At 34.4% G+C, this 22,673-nt stretch overlaps 2 protein-coding genes across 5 annotated transcripts in view; one reads left to right on the top strand and one right to left on the bottom strand.

Moving 5' to 3' along the window:
• Window positions 1–22,673, top strand: part of PBX3 (PBX homeobox 3) — a 242,277-nt gene that overhangs the window by 141,456 nt on the left and 78,148 nt on the right. The window lies entirely within an intron of this gene.
• Window positions 14,677–22,673, bottom strand: part of LOC140848074 (uncharacterized) — a 32,313-nt gene continuing 24,316 nt past the window's right edge. The window contains exon 4 of the mRNA XM_073230363.1: window positions 14,677–22,621. Coding sequence (XP_073086464.1) covers window positions 22,438–22,621 — 184 coding nt within the window. The 3' untranslated portion in view covers window positions 14,677–22,437. The remainder of the gene's footprint in view (window positions 22,622–22,673) is intronic.

Raw genomic sequence — 22,673 nt, 5'->3', positions numbered from 1 at the left:
CAGGAAAGAAAGCAGACCAACCAAATACTAACTAAAGGCAAAAAATAAAATCAACTACCAACAAAAGCAGTCAAAGGAAACACAAAAGAGAACAGAATAAAACACCCAACATATAAAGAATGGAGGAGGAGGAATAAGAAGGGAGAGAAAGAAACATCAGACAGTGTTTATAATAGCTCAATAAGCAAGTTAAGTTAGACAGTAAGATAGTAAAGAAACTAACCTTGAACCTTTGGTAATCACGAATCTAAAGCCTGCAATGGCAATAAGTACCTATCTTTCAATAATCACCCTAAATGTAAATGGACTGAATGCACCAATCAAAAGACACAAAGTATTAGAATGGATAAAAAAGCAAGACCCATCTGTATGCTGCTTACAAGAGACTCACCTCAAACACAAAGACATACACAGACTAAAAGTCAAAGGACGGAAAAAGATATTTCATGCAAACAATAGGGAGATAAAAGCAGGTGTTGCAGTACTAGTATCAGACAAAATAGACTTCAAAACAAAGAAAGTAACAAGAGATTAAGAAGGACATTATGTAATGATAAAGCGCTCAGTCCAACAAGAGGATATAACCATTCTAAATATATATGCACCCAACACAGGAGCACCAGCATATGTGAAACAAATACTAACAGAATTAAAGGAGGAAATAGAATGCAATGCATTCATTCTAGGAGACTTCAACACACCACTCACTCCAAAGGATAGATCCACCAGACAGAAAATAAGTAAGGACACAGAGGCCCTGAACAACACACTAGAACAGATGGACTTAACAGACATCTACAGAACTCTACACCCAAAAGAAGCAGGATACACATTCTTCTCAAGTGCACATGGATCATTCTCCAGAATAGACCACATACTAGGCCACAAGAAGAACTTCAGTAAATTCCAAAAGATTGAAATCCTACCAACCAACTTTTCAGACCACAAAGGTATAAAACTAGAAATACATTGTACAAAGAAAGCAAAAAGGCTCACAAACACATGGAGGCTTAACAACATGCTCCTAAATAATCAATGGGTCAGCAACCAAATTAAAATAGAGATCAAGCAATATATGGAAACAAATGACAACAACACAAAGCCCCAACTTCTGTGGGAGACAGCGAAAGCAGTCTAAAGAGGAAAGTATATAGCAATGCAGGCATATTTAAAGAAGGAAGAACAATCCCAAATGAATAGTCTAAAGTCAAAATTATCAAAATTGGAAAAAGAAGAACAAATGAGGCCTAAAGTCAGCAGAAGGAGGGACATAATAAAGGTCAGAGAAGAAATAAATAATATTGAGAAGAATAAAACAGTAGAAAAAATCAATGAAACCAAGAGCTGGTTCTTTGAGAAAATAAACAAAATAGATAAGCCTCTAGCCAGACTTACTAAGAGAAAAAGAGAATCAACACACATCTACAGAATCAGAAACGAGAAAGGAAAAATCACGATGGACACCACAGAAATACAAAAAATTATGAGAGAATACTATGAAAACCTATATGCTAACAAGCTGGAAAACCTAGAAGAAATGGACAACTTCCTAGAAAAATACAACATTCCAAGACTGACCAAGGAAGAAACAGAAAATCTAAACAGACCAGTTATCAGTAATGAAATTGAAGCAGTAATCAAAAAACTACCCAAGAACAAAACTCCCGGGCCAGATGGAGTTACCTTGGAATTTTATCAGACATACTGCAAAGACATAATACCCATTCTCCTTAAAGTTTTCCAAAAAATAGAAGAGGAGGGAATACTCCCAAATTCATTCTATGAGGAGGAATACTCCCAAATTCATTCTATGAAGCCAACATTTCCATAATACCAAAACCAGGCAAAGACCCCACCAAAAAAGAAAACTACAGACCAATATCCCTGATGAACGTAGATGCAAAAATACTCAACAAAATATTAGCAAACCGAATTCAAAAATACATCAAGAGGATCATACACCAAGATCAAGTAGGATTCATCCCAGGGATGCAATGATGGTACAACACTCAAAAATCCATCAACATCATGCACCCCATCAACAAAAATAAGGACAAAAACCACATGATCCATCTCCATAGATGCTGAAAAAGATTTGACAAAATTCAACATCCATTCATGATAAAAACTCTCAACAAAATGGATATATAGGGCAAGTACCTCAACATAATAAAGGCCATATATGATTAACCCACAGCCAACATCATACTGAAGAGTGAGAAGCTGAAAGCTTTTCCTTTGAGATCGGGAACAAGACAGGGATGCCCTCTCTCCCTACTGTTATTCAACATAGTACTGGAGGTCCTAGCTACAGCAATTAGACAAAACAAAGAAAGAAGGCAATTAGACAAAACAAAATAAGGCATCCAGATTGGTAAAGAAGAAGTCAAACTGTCACTATTTGCAGATGACATGATATTGTACATAAAAAACCCTAAAGATTCCACTCCAAAAGTACTAGAACTAATATCGGAACTCAGCAAAGTTGCAGGAAACAAAATTGATACACAGAAATCTGTGGCTTTCCTATACACTAACAATGAACTAATAGAAAGAGAAGTCAGGAAAGCAATTCCATTCACAATTGCATTGAAAGAATAAAATACCTAGGAATAAATCTAACCAAGGAAGTGAAAGACCTATACCCTGAAAACTACAGACACTATTATGAGAAATTAAAGAAGACACTAACAAATGGAAACTCATCCCATGCTCTTGGCTAGGAAGAATTAATATAGTCAAAATGGCCATCCTGCCCAAAGCAATATACAGATTCAATGCAATCCCTATCAAATTACCAAGAGCATTCTTCAACAAACTGGAACAAATAGTTCAAAAATTCATATGGAACCACCAAAGACCCCAAACAGCCAAAACAGTCCTGAGAAGGAAGAATAAAGTGGGGCGGATCTCACTCCCCAACTTCAGGCTCTGCTACAAAGCCACAGTAATCAAGACAATTTGGTACTGGCACAAGAACAGAGCCACAGACCAGTGGAACAGAATAGAGACTCCAGACATTAACCCAAACATATATGTTCAATTAATATATGATAAAGGAGCCATGGACGTAGAATGGGGAAATGACAGCCTCTTCAACAGTTGGTGCTGACAAAACTGGACAGCTACATGTAAGAGAATGAAACTGGATCATTGTCTAACCCCATATACAAAAGTAAATTCGAAATGGATCAAAGACCTGAATGTAAGCCATGAAACCATAAAACTCTTAGAAAAAAACGTAGGTGACAATCTCTTGGACATAAACATGAGCAACTTCTTCATGAACATATCTCCCTAGGCAAGGGAAACAAAAGCAAAAATGAACAAGTGGGAGTATATCAAGCTGAAAAGCTCCTGTACAGCAAAGGACACCATCAATAGAACAAAAAGGTATCCTACAGTATGGGAGAATATGTTTATAAATGACATATCCAATAAAGGGTTGACATCCAAAATAGTAAAGAGCTCATGCACCTCCACAAACAAAAAGCAAATTATCCAATTAAAAAATGGACAGAGGAGCTGAACAAACAGTTCTCCGAAGAAGAAATTCAGATAGCCAACAGATACATGAAAAGACGCTCCGCATCGCTAGTCATCAGAGAAATGCAAATTAAAACCACAATGAGATATCACCTCACACCAGTAAGGATCGCCACCATCCAAAAGACAAACAACAGCAAATGTTGGTGAGGATGTAGAGAAAGGGGAACCCTCCTACACTCCTGGTGGGAATGTAAATTAGTTCAACCATTGTGGAAAGCAATATGGAGGTTCCTCAAAAAGCTCAAAATAGAAATACCATTTGACCCAGGAATTCCACTTCTAGGAGTTTACCCTAAGAATACAGCAGCCCAGTTTGAAAAAGACATATACACCCCTATGTTTATCGCAGCACTATTTACAATAGCCAAGAAATGGAAGCACCCTAAGTGTCCATCAGTAGATGAATGGATAAAGAAGATGTGGTACATATACATAATGGAATATTATTCAGCCATAAGAAAAAAACAAATCCTACCATTTGCAACAACATGGATTTAGCTAGAGGGTATTATGCTCAGTGAAATAAGCCAGGCAGGGAAAGACAAGTACCAAATGATTTCACTCATATGTGGAGTATAAGAACAAAGAAAAACTGAAGAAACAAAACAGCAGCACTATCAGAGAACCCAGGAATGGACTAACAGTTACCAAAGGGAATGGGACTGGGGAGGATGGGTGGTAAGAGAGGGATAAGGGGGGGAAAAAGAAAGGGGACATTACAATTAGCATGTATAATGTGTGGGGGGGGGCACAGGGAGGGCTGTGCAACACAGAGAAGACAAGTAGCGATTCTACAGCATCTTACTACGCTGATGGACAGTGACTGTAATGGGGTTTGTGGGGGGGGACTTGGTGAAGGGGGAAGCCTAGTAAACATAATGTTCTTCATCTAACTGTAGATTAATGATACCAAAATAAAGTATAAAGAAAGAAATGTAAAAAAAAAAGTGAGTACTCTGAATGGGGTATACGGGGATACTCAGTAATAAGGGTGAATGTAATAACATTGTTTTTCTTGTGAATCCTTCATAAGAGTGTATATCAATGACACCTTAATAAAAAAAAAATTGAGAAAGGGAGTACTCCGAGGTGAACTTGTTGTGGCCTTAGATAGGAGTGGCCTGAGAATTCATAGCCTACATTCAGTTAATTTTGGAATGGAATTCACATTGCCTGCATGTCCTGAAAAAGTCCAAGCTGCCAATTAGTTTAAATTGAGTTAGTGCTTCTAGGGTGTATCTTTTCTGGTAGAAAGCACTTTATACATGGGAGTCAGAAAATTCACACAGATGACATTTTGAGGGGCATGGGCTCACAATATAAACAGAAAAAAAAACTGAGTATAAAAAACCACCATGATTATGAAATAGAAGAAGATTGAAACTGCAGAATCACACTCATAAAGACTGAAGGTAATATTAGTATGGTCAGATACAGGAAACAAAATAACTATGTTTAAAGAAGCTAGCAATTGAAAGAAAATAAGACAAAATGAAAAACAAGATTCTTAGACTTGGCTGAAGCAGAGATTTAGTGCAATGGAAGAAATTACCCAGAATACAGCACAGAGAAGGGGTAGGAAATATGAAAAAGGGGTAAAAAGGATAATGTAAAAACGCCCAACAAACATTCAATCCATAGTTCCAGAAGTAAAGAACAGAAAGATTGGAGAAGAAGCAATATTCAAAAACATACTCGGGTAAGAATGTGTCAGAATTGGTGAAGTATGAATGTTCAAATTCAGGGAGCCTGATGAAATCCAAGTGGGGTAAATGGAAAGATATCCTCATTGACATGTACTACAATAAACTACAGAATCTCAAAGATTAAAAGACAAAACAACCTTGAAATTAGCCAGAGAAAAAAAGGAATGATGAATAAACACTATGAACTTCTCAACAGGAGCAACTGAAGCCAGAAGACAATGAAATAACTCCAAAGTGCTGAGTGCAAGTAACCAGAATTGTCAACCTAGAGCTGTCTACCTATTGCAGATATCTGGAGTATGGGCAAAATAAAGGTGTTTTGAGACAAAAATCTGTGTTCACTACCAATAGAGGTCCACCAAAGGATGTATTTTAAGAAGAATATATCCCCAGAAGGAATATCTGAGAAGCAAGAATAGTTTATAAAGGAAAGCAGAAAGATTGTGGGTAATTGTGACAAGTGTTGACTGTGTTAAAATAATGCTTTATTTATGGGAATTAAAAAAATCAAGATAGTTTAAATTGGATGTAAGTTGATAGGCTATAATTAGAGTTAGGACGTTGTAAGGTTTTTTTGTCTAAAGGATAAAGATTTTGATTAGCAAGGAAATATAAATTAAAGCCACATTGAGATATTATTTACATATCCTCCAGATTGATAAAAATTAAAAAGCCTTAAAATATAAAGTTTTAGTGAAGATGTTGATCAACGGAACTTTTATTCACTGGTGAGTATGTAAATTGGAATAACCACCTTGGGAAATAGTTTCTTCTTACTTGGTAAAAATGAAGGGTGTGTGTGTGTGTGTAGTCTTCAAAACTCAAATATAGAGCGTGTGTGTGTGTGTGTGTGTAGTCTTCAAAACTCAAATATAGAGTGTGTATGTGTGTGTGTGTGTGTGTGTGTATAGTCTTCAAAACTCAAATATACACCAGAGACCTTTACAAGGTTGTTTAAAGCACTATTGTAAACAATAGTTAAAAAGGAGAAACAACTCAAATGTCCATTAATAATGAATGGATGAATTGGGGCTTAGGCTGATTTGGAATGCCACAGCAGTGAATATGAATGAATTATTGCTACATTCAAGAACATAGGTGAATACCATACACAAGGTTAAATGAAAAAAATGTAAAGCATACAGAATAATTTCATTGTAAAAATTCAAAATTAGGGAAAATGGGGGTATATTTTAGGGCTGCACAGATTAAACTACTTTTAAGAATACTAAGAATACTAAAAAAATAAGGAACAGCTTACATACAAGTCAGGATAATGGTTACCTATAGGGCAGAGCTTCAGTAAAGTAGCCCCTGGCCACATGTGTCTATGAGTGCTTGAAATCCAACTACCCTGAGCTGAGATGTGCTGTAAGTCTAAAATACACCTTGGATTTCAAAGACTTAATATAGTAAAAAGTATGTACTGTCTTAATGTTTTTTGTAAATTACATGTTGCAATGATAATATTTTAGATACATTGGATTAAATAAAATTCACTTGTTTTGTTTTTACTTTTAAAAAATGTGGCTACTAGAAAATCTAGAATTACATACTATGTGGCTCTCATTACCTTTATTTTGGACAGATCTTCTCTAGAAGCTGAGGATGGAGGTGAAATTGGTATGGGACACTGGGTTGCTTCTGGGAAAGTGGCAGTTATATTTCTCACCCTAGATGGTTACGTGGATGTTGCTATATAATTATTTACCTGTATGTCTCTCTCTGTGTGTGTCTCTGTGTGTATGTGTATGTGTGTGTAAAAATGCACCTTGCTGTGTATATATCTTAAAATGTAAAAGATGCTTTAAAAATATTGATATTAATGGACTTTATAGGGTAATCATTTAAAAAATTGCAGTAGACTGTATATAATTTCCAGACTAGTAAAGGGAGAAAAATGAAATGAAAGGAGTGGAACAAAAATTCATTCAATCCAAAAGAAGGCAAAAAAGGAGAAAAATAGAAGAAACACAAGTAGGATACATAGAAATAATAAATTGGGAGATGAAACTCCCAAGTAGATGTTAAAATAGATGTAAAAGGACTTGAAAAGATGAAAGATTAAAAGATAAAAATAGTAAATTTAAAGACAAAGATAAAGATTATCAGAGTACTAAAGTAATATATATCAAACAAACAAATAGGCAAAAAACCAGACTACTTACTTATTTACAAGAGACACACCTCATATGAAGGGACACAGAAAGGTTGAAGGTAAAAGGATGGAAAAAGATAACCCATGCAACTATTAACAGAATGCTGGCTGTGATAGCTGTATGATAACAGGTAAAATAAACTTGAAGGTGAAGGGAAAATCATTTCTGGAGACAGACAGGGTCACTATATATTGATAAATGGTTCCATTTGCCAAGAAAACTGTTAACAAGTGTAAAATTATATACACCTGATAAGATAAAATAATATACACCTTAAACTATAAAGTAAAAACTGGCAGAACCTCAAGGAGAAATAAATTCACAATCAAAGTGATATGTTAACATACTCCTATTGAGTAATGGCAGTACAGACAGAAGAATATTGTAAATATATGGAAAAGTTTAATAATACAGTTAACAAACTGTGGACATGTAGAGAATACATCACTAGCAACTGCAGAATATATACTCTTCTCAAGAACACATAGCAACATTTTTCAAAACTTAACATAAATCAATTTTCCACAAATTTAAAAGAATCAGCCTCACAAGTAGCATATTCTGTTAGGACAAAACAAAAGAGAACTTTAAAATAAAATAACTGTTTGATATTTAGACACTTAAAGTATTTCTAAATTGTTCTCAAGTCAAAAAAAATTGCAAGAGAAATTGCAAGATATTTTAAACTGATCTTAAATGATAAAAGAACAATACTTCTGGATGTAACTGAAGCTTTAAAGCTTTTTAGCCTTAAATGCTTACATTATAAAAACATCTTAAGTTAATTAGCTAAAATTCAACTTAAGAGTTAAGAACAGCTGGATAAACCCAAAGAAAATAGAAATAATAAAAATTTGAAGAGGAGTTAATGAAATAGAAAAAAAGATATGGAAAGCATCATTAAAGTCAAAATTAGTTTTTTGACAGTGATTAAAATTGACAAAATTCTAGTAAAGATTGGTAAATTATAAGCAAATTTAAAAGAAGGAACCCTTATAAAGAAAAAAGAGAAGCAACACAATGAAATAATACTGGATTTGAAAAAAGGATAAAAATATATGCAGCAAAAATTTCTTAAAGAGATATTACAAGCATTTTGTTAATACATTTAACACCCTAGATGAAATGGAATATTAGTACAAGTATGTAAATTACCAAATCTTACCCAAAATGTAGGAAATCTACATCTTCTTACAATCATCAAATAAGCCAGTAGTTTAAATTTTGCCACGAAGAAGACATTAGGACCAGAGAGTTTTGCAACTGAGTTCTAAACATGGAAAGAATGGATAATTTTCATCTTGTATAAATTATACAGTGTTGCAAACGGAAGTATAGGCTTCAACTAGTTATATAACACTAATATAATTGTGATATTCAAGCAGATTGGTACCAATAAAAGAAGGAAAAATGATAGAGAAGGAAAATCTGTATCCATGATACAGATAGGAAAATCCTAACCAAAATATTGGCAAACCGAGTCCAGCAAAGCAGACATATATAAAGACAGGTTCACCTTATGCTATTATTGCAAGATTGGGTTATCATTAAGTTTATATTAGACTTGAATAGCACTGTCAACCTACTTGACTTGACATTTCTCTCTACATAGTAACAGCAGAGTATTTGTTCCTTTCAAGTGCACATGGAACACTCACCAAGATAGAATGCATATAATGAATCTCAGTTAATTTAAAATTCTGAGTGTTGGCAAGAATGTGGAGCAACAGAAACTCTCATTTATTGTTAGTGGGCATATAAATTGGTACAGCATTGGAATATAATTCGGCAATATCTAGTAAAGTTGAATATTGGCATACACTATAAGCTAGCAGCTCCACTATTAGGTATATGTCTTAGGGAAAAGCTTACACATGTACAACTAGAGACCTGCATTTGAAAGTCTATAACAGCTTTGTTTATAATATGAGGATAGTAACTTCCCTAAAGTCCATCAGTTGCTTAATGAATACTTAAATTGTTTTGCATTCATTCAGTTAAATAAGACACAGTTGTGATGTAATATAGATGAAAGCTGATTTTAAAAAGCAAGTAACAGGAGACTTATGTTTCTGACTATCACTAAAACCCATACATATCTTGCTGGCTCATGCATGAGAGTTTCTCTGGGGTACATGGAACTCCTAAGTTCTAGTGTGTACGCATGAATAGTAAATACTGTTAAAAGTGCCTTCCAGAATAGTAACTAACCAATTTGCATTCTTCCTATTCTTGGTTTTCAGTATACAGTTTTATAATTGGGATCCCTTATTTTTATAATATTGTAGATTTTTATTATTAGTACTATAACATAAACACTTTCTATGTTTGCAATTCTTTGTAAATAATTTTATTGATTACATAATATTTTATTGAATGTATTTTTTCTTCTTAACTATCTCCATTTTCTAGGATATTTCAGTTGTACTTAGCTTTTTCAATATTACAGAGTTACAGTGAACATCTTTGCAAACAGTGATTTTTGAAGGCTTAACGGGTTATCTAGACAGAAGGGAAGGACATTCCACTTTAGAGAGCAGATGCTGAGGTAGATTTGAAAGACAAAGTTTGGCATTTGGGTAGCATTCAGTAAATGATTATTAAAATCAGATCTGGTATAACCTCAACACATACACACACACAAAGAAGACTTTGCTAAATCTAAGCTTAAAGGAGACAATGGTGTGATGTGTCTTCAAAATCAGGTAATGTAAATTTTTGTTAATAGAATTAATTGCAGGTCCTACCCTAGAGGAAATAATTTTCCCACTGTGATCTAAATTCTTACTGTGTTTATTTCTGGAATTAAATTAAATATGTTTTCCCAAACAAGAGCAGAAGTAGTAACAACCTTAATATATTCTATGTTTGTCAAGTATTTGAAAGTGTTATGTTGAGTACTTGGGACCCACATTTCAAGAGGGATTTTGAAAAAGGTATGCTCAGAGAAGATTTACAAGAAAGGTGTATGTTTTGTGTCTGTCAGAGAAGATTTGGTGGGGGTGTGGTCAGTTCATAGTGTTGAACTGTACAAAAAGTTATTATATAATGAGAGAGGGAGCCTTTTTATATTTACAGTGAGCAGAATTAAACTTAGCTATAGGAAACAGATTTTAGCTGACCTGGAATAAGGACTAATTAATGCCACAGTCAATAAAATTAGAGAGATATTTTGGGAGGTAGTGATAACTCTTATACAAGCTGAAGCTAGATAGAACCACCTGGTAGAAATATCAAGCATGAAGTGTTTAGTAGAGGGATTGGATTTAATAGCATTCCAACCCTGAATTTAGTATATACATGCTATATCTCAAGTTGAAGGCAGATCCTATCCTGTTGGCCCTTCTAAAAAGCATCCCTTTCTTTCTGCTCCTAGTATCTTCATTTTTTGTCTAGATTGTTCCAACAACATCCCATCCAGAACTTTTGATTCTAATTCTTAGTTCAATCTGTTTTGACAGTCTGCTGTCCAGTTGCTTTTATAATGGAACTTCCTATAATACTGTATGTATAATGCTAATCAAACCTTTATTCCCCATTGCCTATAGGATAATAAAGTTCAAACTTTTTATCCTGAAATTCTTGGCTGTTTATAAATTGTACCTTCATTCTTTTATTCATTCAATCACCATTTTATTGATTACTGACTACATGCCAGGGAATTTGTTAGATGCTGGTGATAGAGAGAGGAATAGGATAAAGCACTACACCCAGTAAGAGTAAGTTCAAAAGAACTGGGAAGGTGGGTGTAGAACAAGGTTTTGTTTGTTCATTTGTTAATTTAAAAAAAAGCATATTTAGGAGTCTCTTAAAGCCAGTTTAGAGACTCAGAAAAGGTTTAGTTTTTACCACTCCCCTAGAAGAATATTGTTTTGTAATCAGACTAGCCTGTTTTCTTCAAGGGCACTTGATTAATTTCTGCCTCATGATGTAGTTTTTTTCTGATACAAAAATAATGTCTCCTCATACCATTTTCCATACTGTACTTTCAAGGCAGGTCATGTTTCATAGCTTTCCTTACCCTTTATGCTATGTTCCTCCTCTAGGATACCTCCCTTATCTAAACCAGAAAACATACTTTTGGACCACTCACTGCCTTTTATGTGCCTCTTACTATTTTACTATTTAATGGTAGCCTTTATTTGTTTAAGAATGTAATTAAAGAATACAACAATATTATTTCCTAGTCTATATTGCAACTACATTATATTTAAATTTGGTGCTATTTTAGTCTTTGTATGTGCATGTCTGTCTTTCTAGTGAAATTACAGATTGAGGACATGTCATTCCATACGTATTCCTCTGTCCTCCGGAGATTTATACACAGGTCCTATGTGACTGGTATATAGAAGGATTTTAATAAACATTTGTTGAATGAATGCATATTGACTTTATAAATTGAATAATCAGGGTGCTGTAATAATCAAACCTTCCATACTTGACCATGAAAGATTCTTGTCTCATAAAGTAAGCCTTCCTGATTCCCACCTCCCTCGCTCCAACCTTTTTTAGGCAATATATTTGGGGTTGCAATTTCAGCTAAGTAAGACTTTCCAGCAGTTTGTCCAGGACTTGCAGGAGGGTAAGTCATCGTATAATTTCTGCTACACCAGATGGCATTACCTCTTTGGTGTGTATGTCAAGGAGCTACATAAATGTGTTAAAACATAGAGAAATTAAGAAACTTAAGCCTGTAAAATCTCTACTTTTCTTAGTTTTCTTTTCCCTAATATATTCTGTCTTTTATATCTCCCCTGCTTTAAGAGTGGAATCTTCTTTTATTCCCATCTTCCACTTTTATATATCATGCTCCATAATATTTGCAAAATCTGGCCTGTCTTTCCATTTCCACATTGCAATCCTAGTTATGGATTTAGCTACATTACATTTGATCTTCCACGTCATTATTAACATCATTAAGAACAGCTATTGAACACCTATTATGTGCAGGGAATGTCACTTTCTTGGGGCAGTGTGTTGTCTTAATCAGATTCATCTTCATTTTGAGTAGATATGAAAATAGCTCTTTACTGTTTCCCTTCTTTCCGTCCCCACCAATGCTTTGGTTAGTTAATTGTCTCGATAGAATTCATCATCATACCCAACTGCACCTGACTAGTTAGCTGCTCTGTATTCCATTCATTGGTGAAGGTTGTTCCTTGGTAGTAGAATGAGAGGAAAACACAAGGGAAAGTGGACAATCATAGTAAATAACTCTTTACTGATTTTGGCACCATTATGGCAAATTGTTTGTGATTTGTGGAAATGGACTCTCTTATCAATGGTTGACTATCAGTTCCTTTTTCTGGAGAGAAGTCATTAGTTAATGCAGCTCAAGGATTTGTCTGAGAAGAGCAGCACATCAGTTAGAATGCTAATTCACTCAACTGGCAGCAAGCACAGTGAAATGACAGCTTGGAGGGGGGTAAGAGGAGTGTCTGAAAATGGCAGCAGATTGGTATTTCGAAAGGGGAGGGAAATTTCATAATGATGAATAAGAAAGATGACATTTGGTGCTCACATTTAACTTGCATTGGATGTCCATATAAGGGTCAGTATGCATAACCTCTCTTGATTAGGCCTCCGGCTGCCCAGCAGCTGACTGGGTGTATACCCTTCAGACTGTAACCAAAAGAAAGGCCTAGATAATTAGGCCAAGTTGAACTGCAGGAGGTAGCCAGCTTCTCTGCTGCCTTTTGTATATTCATGACCAAACTTGATTGATGGAAGGACAGTGTTTGGTGACACTGTCATTTGCAAGTTGAAAGGTAGACTACAGACTGGAGCCAAGATCAGATGTGCTTTAAAGAGTCCTACAATAAACTCATTTGAATGCTGATGATGTTCACATATGCATTTCTTTGTTTCTTAGTGTTTCTCGTGGACATCTGTTAATTTGTAGAAATTAGCTTGGTTCTTCAGTTAAAACCTCACACTAAGTTACAGGATAGTTTTGTTTAAAAAGTTGTACAAAGTTGCTAGTGATAAAATGTGTGATGTGAGTTTTGGATATTTTTATGTGATATTTTCACATTTCATATGTAGGGATTTTAAATATACTTCTCAAATTGATGTACATCATTAGAAGCAAGTGACTTCTTTTTCCAGGAAAAGAAAGTTCAATGAAATTTTTCACATATTTCACATATTTCAGAAATCTTAAGCATTACTATCAAAAAGTTTTCCAGAGAATATTGCCTATGTAAAGATACTCTATTCTTTATCAGAAGGAATATGAATATCTAAGGTTTACTTTTAATGTTATGGTTCTTATAAAAGGTCTTTTATTCATTCCAAAGTCTTTTCTGTTTACTCAGAGACTTGATTAATTTTAAACTTGCAGGAAATGAGTCGAAAATACTAAAGGAAGTTAGACCCCTAAAGCAGAAATATAAGGATAACATGAAGTTAGCCTAAGAAACCTTTTCAAAATATAGAACCCAAATTATCATATTATTAGGAGGATGAATAACATATTCTGCTGATTAAAAGGACATGAAGAAAGGGAGGGAAAGATTGAGAAGAATTTTTGATGTACCTGTTCCATAATAATAAGCTATTACTTAAATAGATCCTTGGAGAAACACCACATTGATGTGAGCACTAGTTATTATTACAAATTTTATTTTTCAGAACTTTTATATGTTGATGCTTTTGGAATATAGATGTTACTAGTAGTAGTTGTTGTCATTATGATTAGCAACTAATCCCAGATAGATGTAAGATACAATTTTAACAGTTGAAGTAGTCTTCCCATTACATTTTTGTCAGTTACATTTGACCAGGTGTGAAACTGTTCTTATAAAAGCAAAACAGCAAAGAAAGACTTTCGTAGCTCTTTCCATTATTTTCCATATTAATTCTCTAAGTTTGCTCTTCTCCAACTGGTTGCTAGAAAAGGCAGGATCTCCAACTGACAGTAATGTTTTCCTAAAGAAGGTTCTGGAAAGTGTTGAAAATACACTCTGATCACTACAGAAATCGTGTATTCTCCTTCTAAAGCCATTTCAGTCTTAACTGATATTTGAGATAGGCATCTGAAATGTAGTAACCTAAAGCTGTCTGTATAGTATTCAGAAACTCTTTGTTGTAATTTGTGGCAATTATTTCTAAATTATACAGTTATTTTTTAGCAGAAAAAGTATTAATACATTCAAAATGTTATTAAATCACATCAGGATTTTCAAAAACTGGATTATCCTTTAGACTTTTAATACTAAAAGTTAAAAGCAAGGTGTATATTTTTCTGTGAAATAGAAAAAAGTTCTCTCATCAAGTAGAAACAATTTCAGAAATTTTCAAAAGAGATCTGTACCTTCTTGAACTCAATTTAAATGTATAGTGTGTTTTTCTGCTACAGTGCAGTATTCTTAATGTGTTAGTTATAGTTCTTCTCATTAAGTCTTCTCAAAAAGTTAAAGATGTCACTTTGTCAGGAAATTCTGGGTCTTACCAGTGATAAAGTAAACTTGACACTTGTTCCATGAAGGCATCTTCTCCTTGCTTATCAGCTCTTCAATTTATAGCTGTGCTTTGAAATTCTTGCCTGTGACTCCCATCTTTGTATTTACCCCAATTAACACATAAACCCTAATTAGCCAGATCAAGGGACTTGGGAGTCCATAAATGGAAAGTGACATGGCAGAGCGTGGCAGCTGGCATCAATGCAAGGTGACAAAAATAGGGAAGTATCAATTAGAAGACATTGATGGTAAAGCTATGTGTTGGGGTGGTAGATTTTCATAGCTCTCTGTGTCATTGACTGGGGTGTAGGAATCATTTGATAAAATGATAGCTAAGTTTTAAGTATTAAACTTTAAAACCCAAACACCATTTTAATTAGGTTTTACATCATTATTACTGGCAATAAATAAATAACACATTCTACCAAAATAAATTTCTGTGAATCTCTTTGTAGGGTGCCTTTGTTCCCAAATTTTCAAATTGTTACATAAATGTATAGCTGTTCTTATTTGAGTAGGAATGTAGGCCAGAATTATAAATCCTTAAAAGACTTAATCTCTTACTCTAAATTTTTTTTGGGGAGGGGTGGTCCAAAATTTTTTTTTTTTTTTGAGTATCCATGATCACCATTAAATATTAACAAAGTTCTGGACTGCAGTTTTGGACTACATATATAATTCAACAGTGAAAATTTTAAAACTTTATAAGCATTATTCCAGTTTTATAAATCTAATACTACAGAAAAAGACTTGGGTCTCAGTTGAGTGTTACCAGGCTTTGTGCCTCTCTCATTACTTCAGAGAGTAATGTAAGTTAAATATACAGGAACTGGGATGCTTCTCTGGTTTTGTGGTTTCAGCTGTTTTCTAACATTGGTCCATTCCTCAAGTGGGTGGTTGGATATTTGTAAAGAAGTTTCTAGAGGGTATTGGAAACATGCTCTGTAATTACTAGAGAAATTATGCATACCTTTTAATGAACCAAAAAATGATGGGGTGTATTTTTTCCTCCCAAGAATTGATTGAAATTGTGATTTGAATGTATGTCATCAATTAGATAGTAGATAGTAGAGGGTATATATTTAGTTCTTCCCATTTTGGATAACCAGTGACTCTGTAAGCCTAGTTGGTATTTTGAATGTAGATATGGTGTGTAGTTATTCAAGTAGTTATGTTAATCTTGGACTTTAAAACTATGAAATTATTTTAATTGGTATGCACTCCTATTTTTAATACTGCAGAAAATGGGGAAAAGAACTCTTACTTGGAAAGTCACTGTTCTGGAGGAGTATTTGAAACATTAGAAATCTGCCAGAGGGTCCATTAACATAAATGTTTAACTCAGACACGCAAACATGTACTGAAATGAAAATGTTTCATGCATTAATTTGCTGCAGAAGGAACTAACATAACAATTAGGACAACATTCTGCCTCCTTAGACTTAAATTTCCTAGGGCAGTGATAATACATAGTGTTGATGTAGTTTAGGTCTTTTAACATATACAATAGTTTATTCTGTTGTTAAAATGAATCTGTTTTAAACCATTCAAATATGGTAAACTCTAGATAACTGGAAATAACTATTAGAAGTATAAATTCTAGACTAAGACTTCAAAGTTCCCTCTTATTAAGCCCAAGGTCTATTAGAAGCAGTTGGAAGAAACTATTTTTTGTTGAGCTTTTGCAAAGGAATAATGTCTATATTTTGTAACGGTGAAAATGCTGTCATGAAAACAGGGAACCCAACTAATATAAAAGTGGTCTATATGAGACTATTTTGTTTGCTAGCCATTTGCAGTCATTATCGTTAGTAGTACTTCTGTGGTGGAGCTGGTAACCTGCCTTATAAAGAGCACCCTAGCAGTGACTAAATATGTGCTACAGTTTTTTTACACCAACAAAAGAAATTGTGACTTCTGAAAATCAAATGGTTTCCATCCCAGTTGTGTAGCCAATTCACTGACTTTTTTTTAGCATGCTGATCCCAGTTGCATGGTCATATGTTTTAAACCACACGGAACTATTTCAAACTGTGATGGGGGAAAGTAGCAACTGCAAACATTCCTCCTTGAAGCAAGTGGTTGTCCTAAACTGAGCACTGTAGAATAAAAATGGAAACATAAAAATAGCAGTTGGAAAGATAAAACAGCATTTATAGTACTAATAAAACCGTTGTGGCTTCCACAGGAAAACATGCTTTGTAACCTAATGCTTACCTGAAAGGACTGTCGAGTTTCTGAGAGTTATAGCTGTTTTTGTAAGAGAAGCACAGAGATTTGCTTGAGGGCTGAGTGATAGATTCGCCTGCCTGAAGCATCCCAGTGTGTTTATACATGGCTTGTATGGCAGCTTTCATAAGACATTTACCCCATGATTTGCGATGAGCTTATGTGTGAATAATTAATGGCAATTAATCCTTAATTACAGTAATTAGGCAAGTCACAGGAAATTAAGCTGCAGCTGGAGAAGACCATGCCTGGGAAGAGAGGATTGGGGGCTGTGTGAATGTGCCATTTACTGACAGCATTACTAGGATGCGCAGTATTCAGCAGCCTTGGCATTTCTATTGGCAGCCTTGGGTAGGACAAGAGTGCTCTGCATTAGAAGCAATCTATAGTTGTCTACAAGAGTTTTAAGTTCAAGTGCCAAAATGTTGTGTTGCATATGGTGATTATCTAAGTTTATTGGTTGCTATAACTCAAATGACTATAATTGTTTTTGGCTTGATAACAGTGACATTAGAAACAGGAGCTTTTAGGCATTTATAGGTTCTGTTGGCATGAAACATGATGCAACTTTTAAAAACAATTCTTCCAGGTTTGCAATTATGAAATAGATAATGTAACTGTCTAGAAATTAACTGAGAAAATTTCCATCAAGAACAAAAGCAGAACATACAGTGTCTTAGTTGAGAAGTTTATTACTTTATTACTAGCTGCTTTTCTTAGTTAAGCATGGTAGTACACCGTGTGCAGGAAATATCCATTAAATTGAACACATACTCCAAATGTAAAAAAAAGCTGAGATTGTGAAAACTTTAAATCACTCACTTTATATGCTAACCAAGTTAATGCTTCAGAATCTATAAGGGGTGTTTTAAAAATAAGCAAAGAAACCATTCGATAGCAGCACTGCCCCACAAATCCCTGGGGAGAGTCATCATTCTTCATTTGGGAACACGGAACTTCTCCATTATCTATGTGGAATCTAAAAATAATATAGCCATTGTATACCTAGATAAAAAGCATGTAGACAAGTTATTTAAGTTCCAATACACTTTTCACAGTTAAATACAAATTTGAGCATGAGGAAAACATCTTTATGTGCCCAGTGAATGGTAATGCTTATCATTCCTTTTTAGTTTTGAACTTCAGGGCACAACAGAGAGCTGGGCCCACATATTCAGCTCAGGTCTGATATTAATCTGTTACAGTCAGTGTACAACTATTGTAATACCTAGAGTACTCCTCCATACCAACATAACTATTGGGAAAAGGATACACTTGTCAGATAGTCCCAAGTAGATAAGAAGATGGTCTACATAATTTAAACAGTCTACATAATAATTTAGTTAGAGCCATTTGTAAAGGCTTCACCTTTTATACTAAAGAAATTTAGATTTTTTTCCCTATATAATTTGTGATCAGAAACGTGGTGCAGTAGCTGTTATGGTTATTAAATGTCAAATATGCAAAGACTTCTCTTTCATTTTCTTCTAAGACCAAACTGATGGAGAGTGAAGTTTGGTGAACATATATAGATTATTGCCTTCTGTACTTCTGGTCTGGTTCACTTTCAAGGGGAAGTAAGTCACAATATCCTAATAATGGTCTTGATTTTATAAATGATTTTTCCCCTTGAAATAAGCAACACATTCATTTTAATATGTAGAATCGGTTTGCTAGCAGGGCGACAGTTTAAAAAGGCTTCCAACTGTGACACAAGTGCAACCATATTGCTTCCTATTACTCGCTAAGGTAGTTGTTTAGGAGAGAGAATGTTCTCCCTGGAAATGTTTAAAGTGCTGTAATTTTATTTAGGATAATGAGGATTTATAACCATTTTGCCATATGAAAACCTGCCTTTAGACAGAGTGAAATAGGCTGTTTTGGTTATTGAATGTTCTTAACTCCAGGGTGTGTGTATGTGTGTGTGTGTCCTGCAACGGTGTTTACATTGGGGATTATTCTGGTTTATTCTATATGTTGGCCTGTGTTGCATATTAAAATACTAAGTGATAACAATTCAAGTTTGGGCCATGTAAATGTTTACATTTCTTTGTGTGTGAAATTTCTCTGTATTGAAACATAACTAAATAGAAGTCTTTGTTCTTGTTTATAAAAATAATTTTTACAGTGACTACTTGGGTATCCTTTATACTGAGTCTTTGTAACTTTGCTCATGTAAATTATGAGCTTGTTTTTGTACTAGAGGAAATTATTTTGAGTGATGGTCAGGTGGGTAGTGCACAGGGAGATGGTTGTGATAGAAAAGTGCATAGTAGACCTATGTTTTTAACATTAAGTGTGTATTATTGTTGAAATTAACCCAGTAAATATAAATTTGACTTACATTATTAATACTATAGTCTATAGTACTGCCTCAAAAGCCACTATGGAATAGTTTGTTTAGACCTCTGCTTCTGATACGGGAGGGGTAAGAAAGGAACAGAACAGTTAGAGATTTTTATCAGGTTTTTATCTCCTCACTGAAAATCGTAGCTCTCAAAACATTTCTAATTTCCCTCATTTGAAGGTTCAAACAGTTTTAAATTACTGCCCATGGATTGTTCTTGACATCCCGAATGGTAAATTTGAGCTGTGGAAATGCTGGAATGTGTTTTTGTGCTTTTCCTGAACAAGGGAATTCAACGGGTAAATTACAGTCATTTACTGGGAGTGTAATTTACTGAGAGCCTTTAGGCAAATGCAGGAGAAAGGACAGCAGCAGAACGGAAAAACAGCATAAAAACTGTTTGGTGTGTTTTTTCCCTTTTCTCATTAAGTATTTATTCACATAAGAGTTTTATGAATTAATGGATGGTGCTGCAATTAAGACAGATAACCTTTATTCATTTTCACCACTCATAGATTAAGTATTTGAAACAGTGATTGCCATGTGAAAATTACAACGTGAACCACATTTCTGAAATTCTGCTAGTTTATTTTGTCTTTAAATCCTTGTTTGTCTTACTGAGATTATTAAGAGATCTGTTGCTCTGTTTTCAGAATGATTACCGATTTCACTAATTTAGATTTTCACTATACCAGAAGTTCAAATGATAAAAGTTTTAAATTTTTAGTGGATAAATTAGTGAAAGGACTTTTCATACTTTGGTCTTAAAAATGTGTGCTATTCTACATTTGTCACATACCACCAATGAGTCTTACTTTAGAAATAAAAAGACTCAGACTATTTTAGTTGTATGTACAGTTTTAAGCCATCACAAGATAACCCAGACATTCTATTACAGGTTAAAGAGAAATTTTATGAAGTTGTCAACTAATTCTTTATAATATAAATATATAAACATTTGTGGTAATTCTTATAAACATTTTTGACCAGATCCTTTCATGAAAAGCAGTGTGCTCTGTAGTAATTGCTAAGCAAACAGAAAGCCATGTTGCAAAGTGGTTTTGTATAGCATATTGTAATTTGACACTTAAGTTGTGCCCTGCATTACCCCATGTCATAATTGATGGCTAAAGAAAAAAAAGCACACGCTATGCTAATCATTTGTTAGAATAGCTTGTTAAATTGTGGTTGCCAATTTTAAGTAAACTATGGAATGTTTGCCTATATTTTAAGGTTTTGCAGCCCACATTTTTAAACAGTCCTTCTGAAGCTGTTTTTTGACTTTCTGTTGCATATGCACAATTCTGCCTTTACACACAAGGTCAGCATGTTCGCCAGTGTAATAGCATATTATCAACAAAAATCAATGAGCTGCAGGTTTCATACAGTATCGCAAGGGACTTCCCTGTTTATACTTCATTGGCCTGATCCTAAATTTGGTATCCTTTTAAAAATGTAAAGATTGGTTTTTAATACATGATTATTTAACATATTTGTAAGTTCTTAAAAGTAAAAAGCTTCAGAATTAGAAGGCTAATACCACATGGTGGTGTGTGGATTTATCATGTATTTACCAAGCACAGTGACTGGACATAAAGCTGCATATGTTAATATATGTTATTAACTATAGAATGCCAGTCAGAAATTTCATGCAGTAAAATAAGACTCAGGAGATAAGATTATTATGCACAATTAGTTTGTGAGTTTTCATTTTCTTATGTGTAGGAGCTTTTACTTAAATATGTGATGTGTCAGTTACATTTTGTAGAGAGGAGTTCAAACTTGGTGAGAATGTTGACTTACAATTGAGAGTAAGAGACTTCTACCACCTCTAGTAAAAGAACTGAAGCATGATGGAGTATGTGCATTTAGACATAAAGGAAATGTTACTTCTGTGGCAAAAAATGATTTAATGTGCAGAGAAGGGTTATTCATTTTTAAGAGATTAAAAATGACTTGAATACAATACCTTTAATTTGTAATAATGGTCTGACGGGCTGCTTCCTGTCTAAAACCTTTTGATCAGCATGTCCATTTTGATCTCTTGTGCTGTGTAGTGTATTGAATGGATAAAGGTATTATTTTCAGTTATTGTACATATCCTTAATTGAGCCAGTAAAGACATGCATGTGGATTTAGTTCTCAATCATTTAATAGATAAATATATAAGGTTATTCAGTGGTCTATAATTGACCCTTTTGTGTGGAGGAATTCCTTAAGAACATTCAGGATGAGAGGAGAGGTGGCATGCATGCCTTGCAGAAACACACACTCTCACTTGATGGCATTATTTGGGAGGTGTTAAGATTTGATATTCCAATTTCTGTTGTTTTTGCTCCTTAACAACAACTAACACACTTGTGAGTTAAATTTGCAACATAGGCTTTTCTTGTTGAAGGATTATTTTGTTCTGTTTTCTGATGTATTTATTTCCTAATTTGTATAAAAACTAAATATTAGGCAAGTTTTATCATTTTATAAAAACATTTAGAACCGTAATGCAACTGAATATTTGTTCATAAATTTGTAATACGCTGTTTCTTTAAGTCAAGGTGAACTGAAGTAACTAAATGTGTACATTTGAGATGTAAATTCTTCATTAAAATGTTTTATAGTAGGCCAGTATATACTGAGTACGTTAGAAAGTATAGCTGGATTTTGTGCTAATTTAGGTCAGGTACATGAGACTTGGGGAGTCACATTCTCTGCTCCTTTGGAAAAGATAACATATCAAACAGAATATTCTGAATGATTATGAATATTAAGTAAAAATCATTAAAAAGATATGTGCTTTTGATGTAAAAATGTGCTTTCACAAGTTTATCCTTTGACATTGAAATATTTTCTCCCAGGGCAGGTTATGGAAAGAAAAACAATCAGTGACCACAATTACAATAAATGCCCTTAACATAGTTTGAATGTAATACAAATCGGGCACCTCACTGAAGGGCCCTTGAGCATCCCCAGGGACATCGGCCTTTCCGTTAAGTGTGGCGTCGCCCACGATTTCCCGTGGGTTCACGGATTAACTCACTGACCCATGGAGAAGTCTTTCTTGGTCCGGGCCTCCTCCTTCCTGGCTGTGGGTTGTCGAAGTGCGTTTGCACACTTTTCCTTAAGTCCCGAGTTTTGCATAACGATGTGTTAGGAATCTTGTTCATATAGAATCTAGAAAGATAAACAATGGGTGTGTAGGAGCCCAGTTTAAGCCCGAATTTTC

The sequence above is a fragment of the Manis javanica genome, chromosome 2, assembly GCF_040802235.1.
Source record: "Manis javanica isolate MJ-LG chromosome 2, MJ_LKY, whole genome shotgun sequence".
In the NCBI taxonomy this organism is placed as follows: domain Eukaryota; kingdom Metazoa; phylum Chordata; class Mammalia; order Pholidota; family Manidae; genus Manis; species Manis javanica.
Note: the sequence above shows the minus strand (reverse complement) of the source record. Positions and strands in the feature narration are given on the sequence as shown.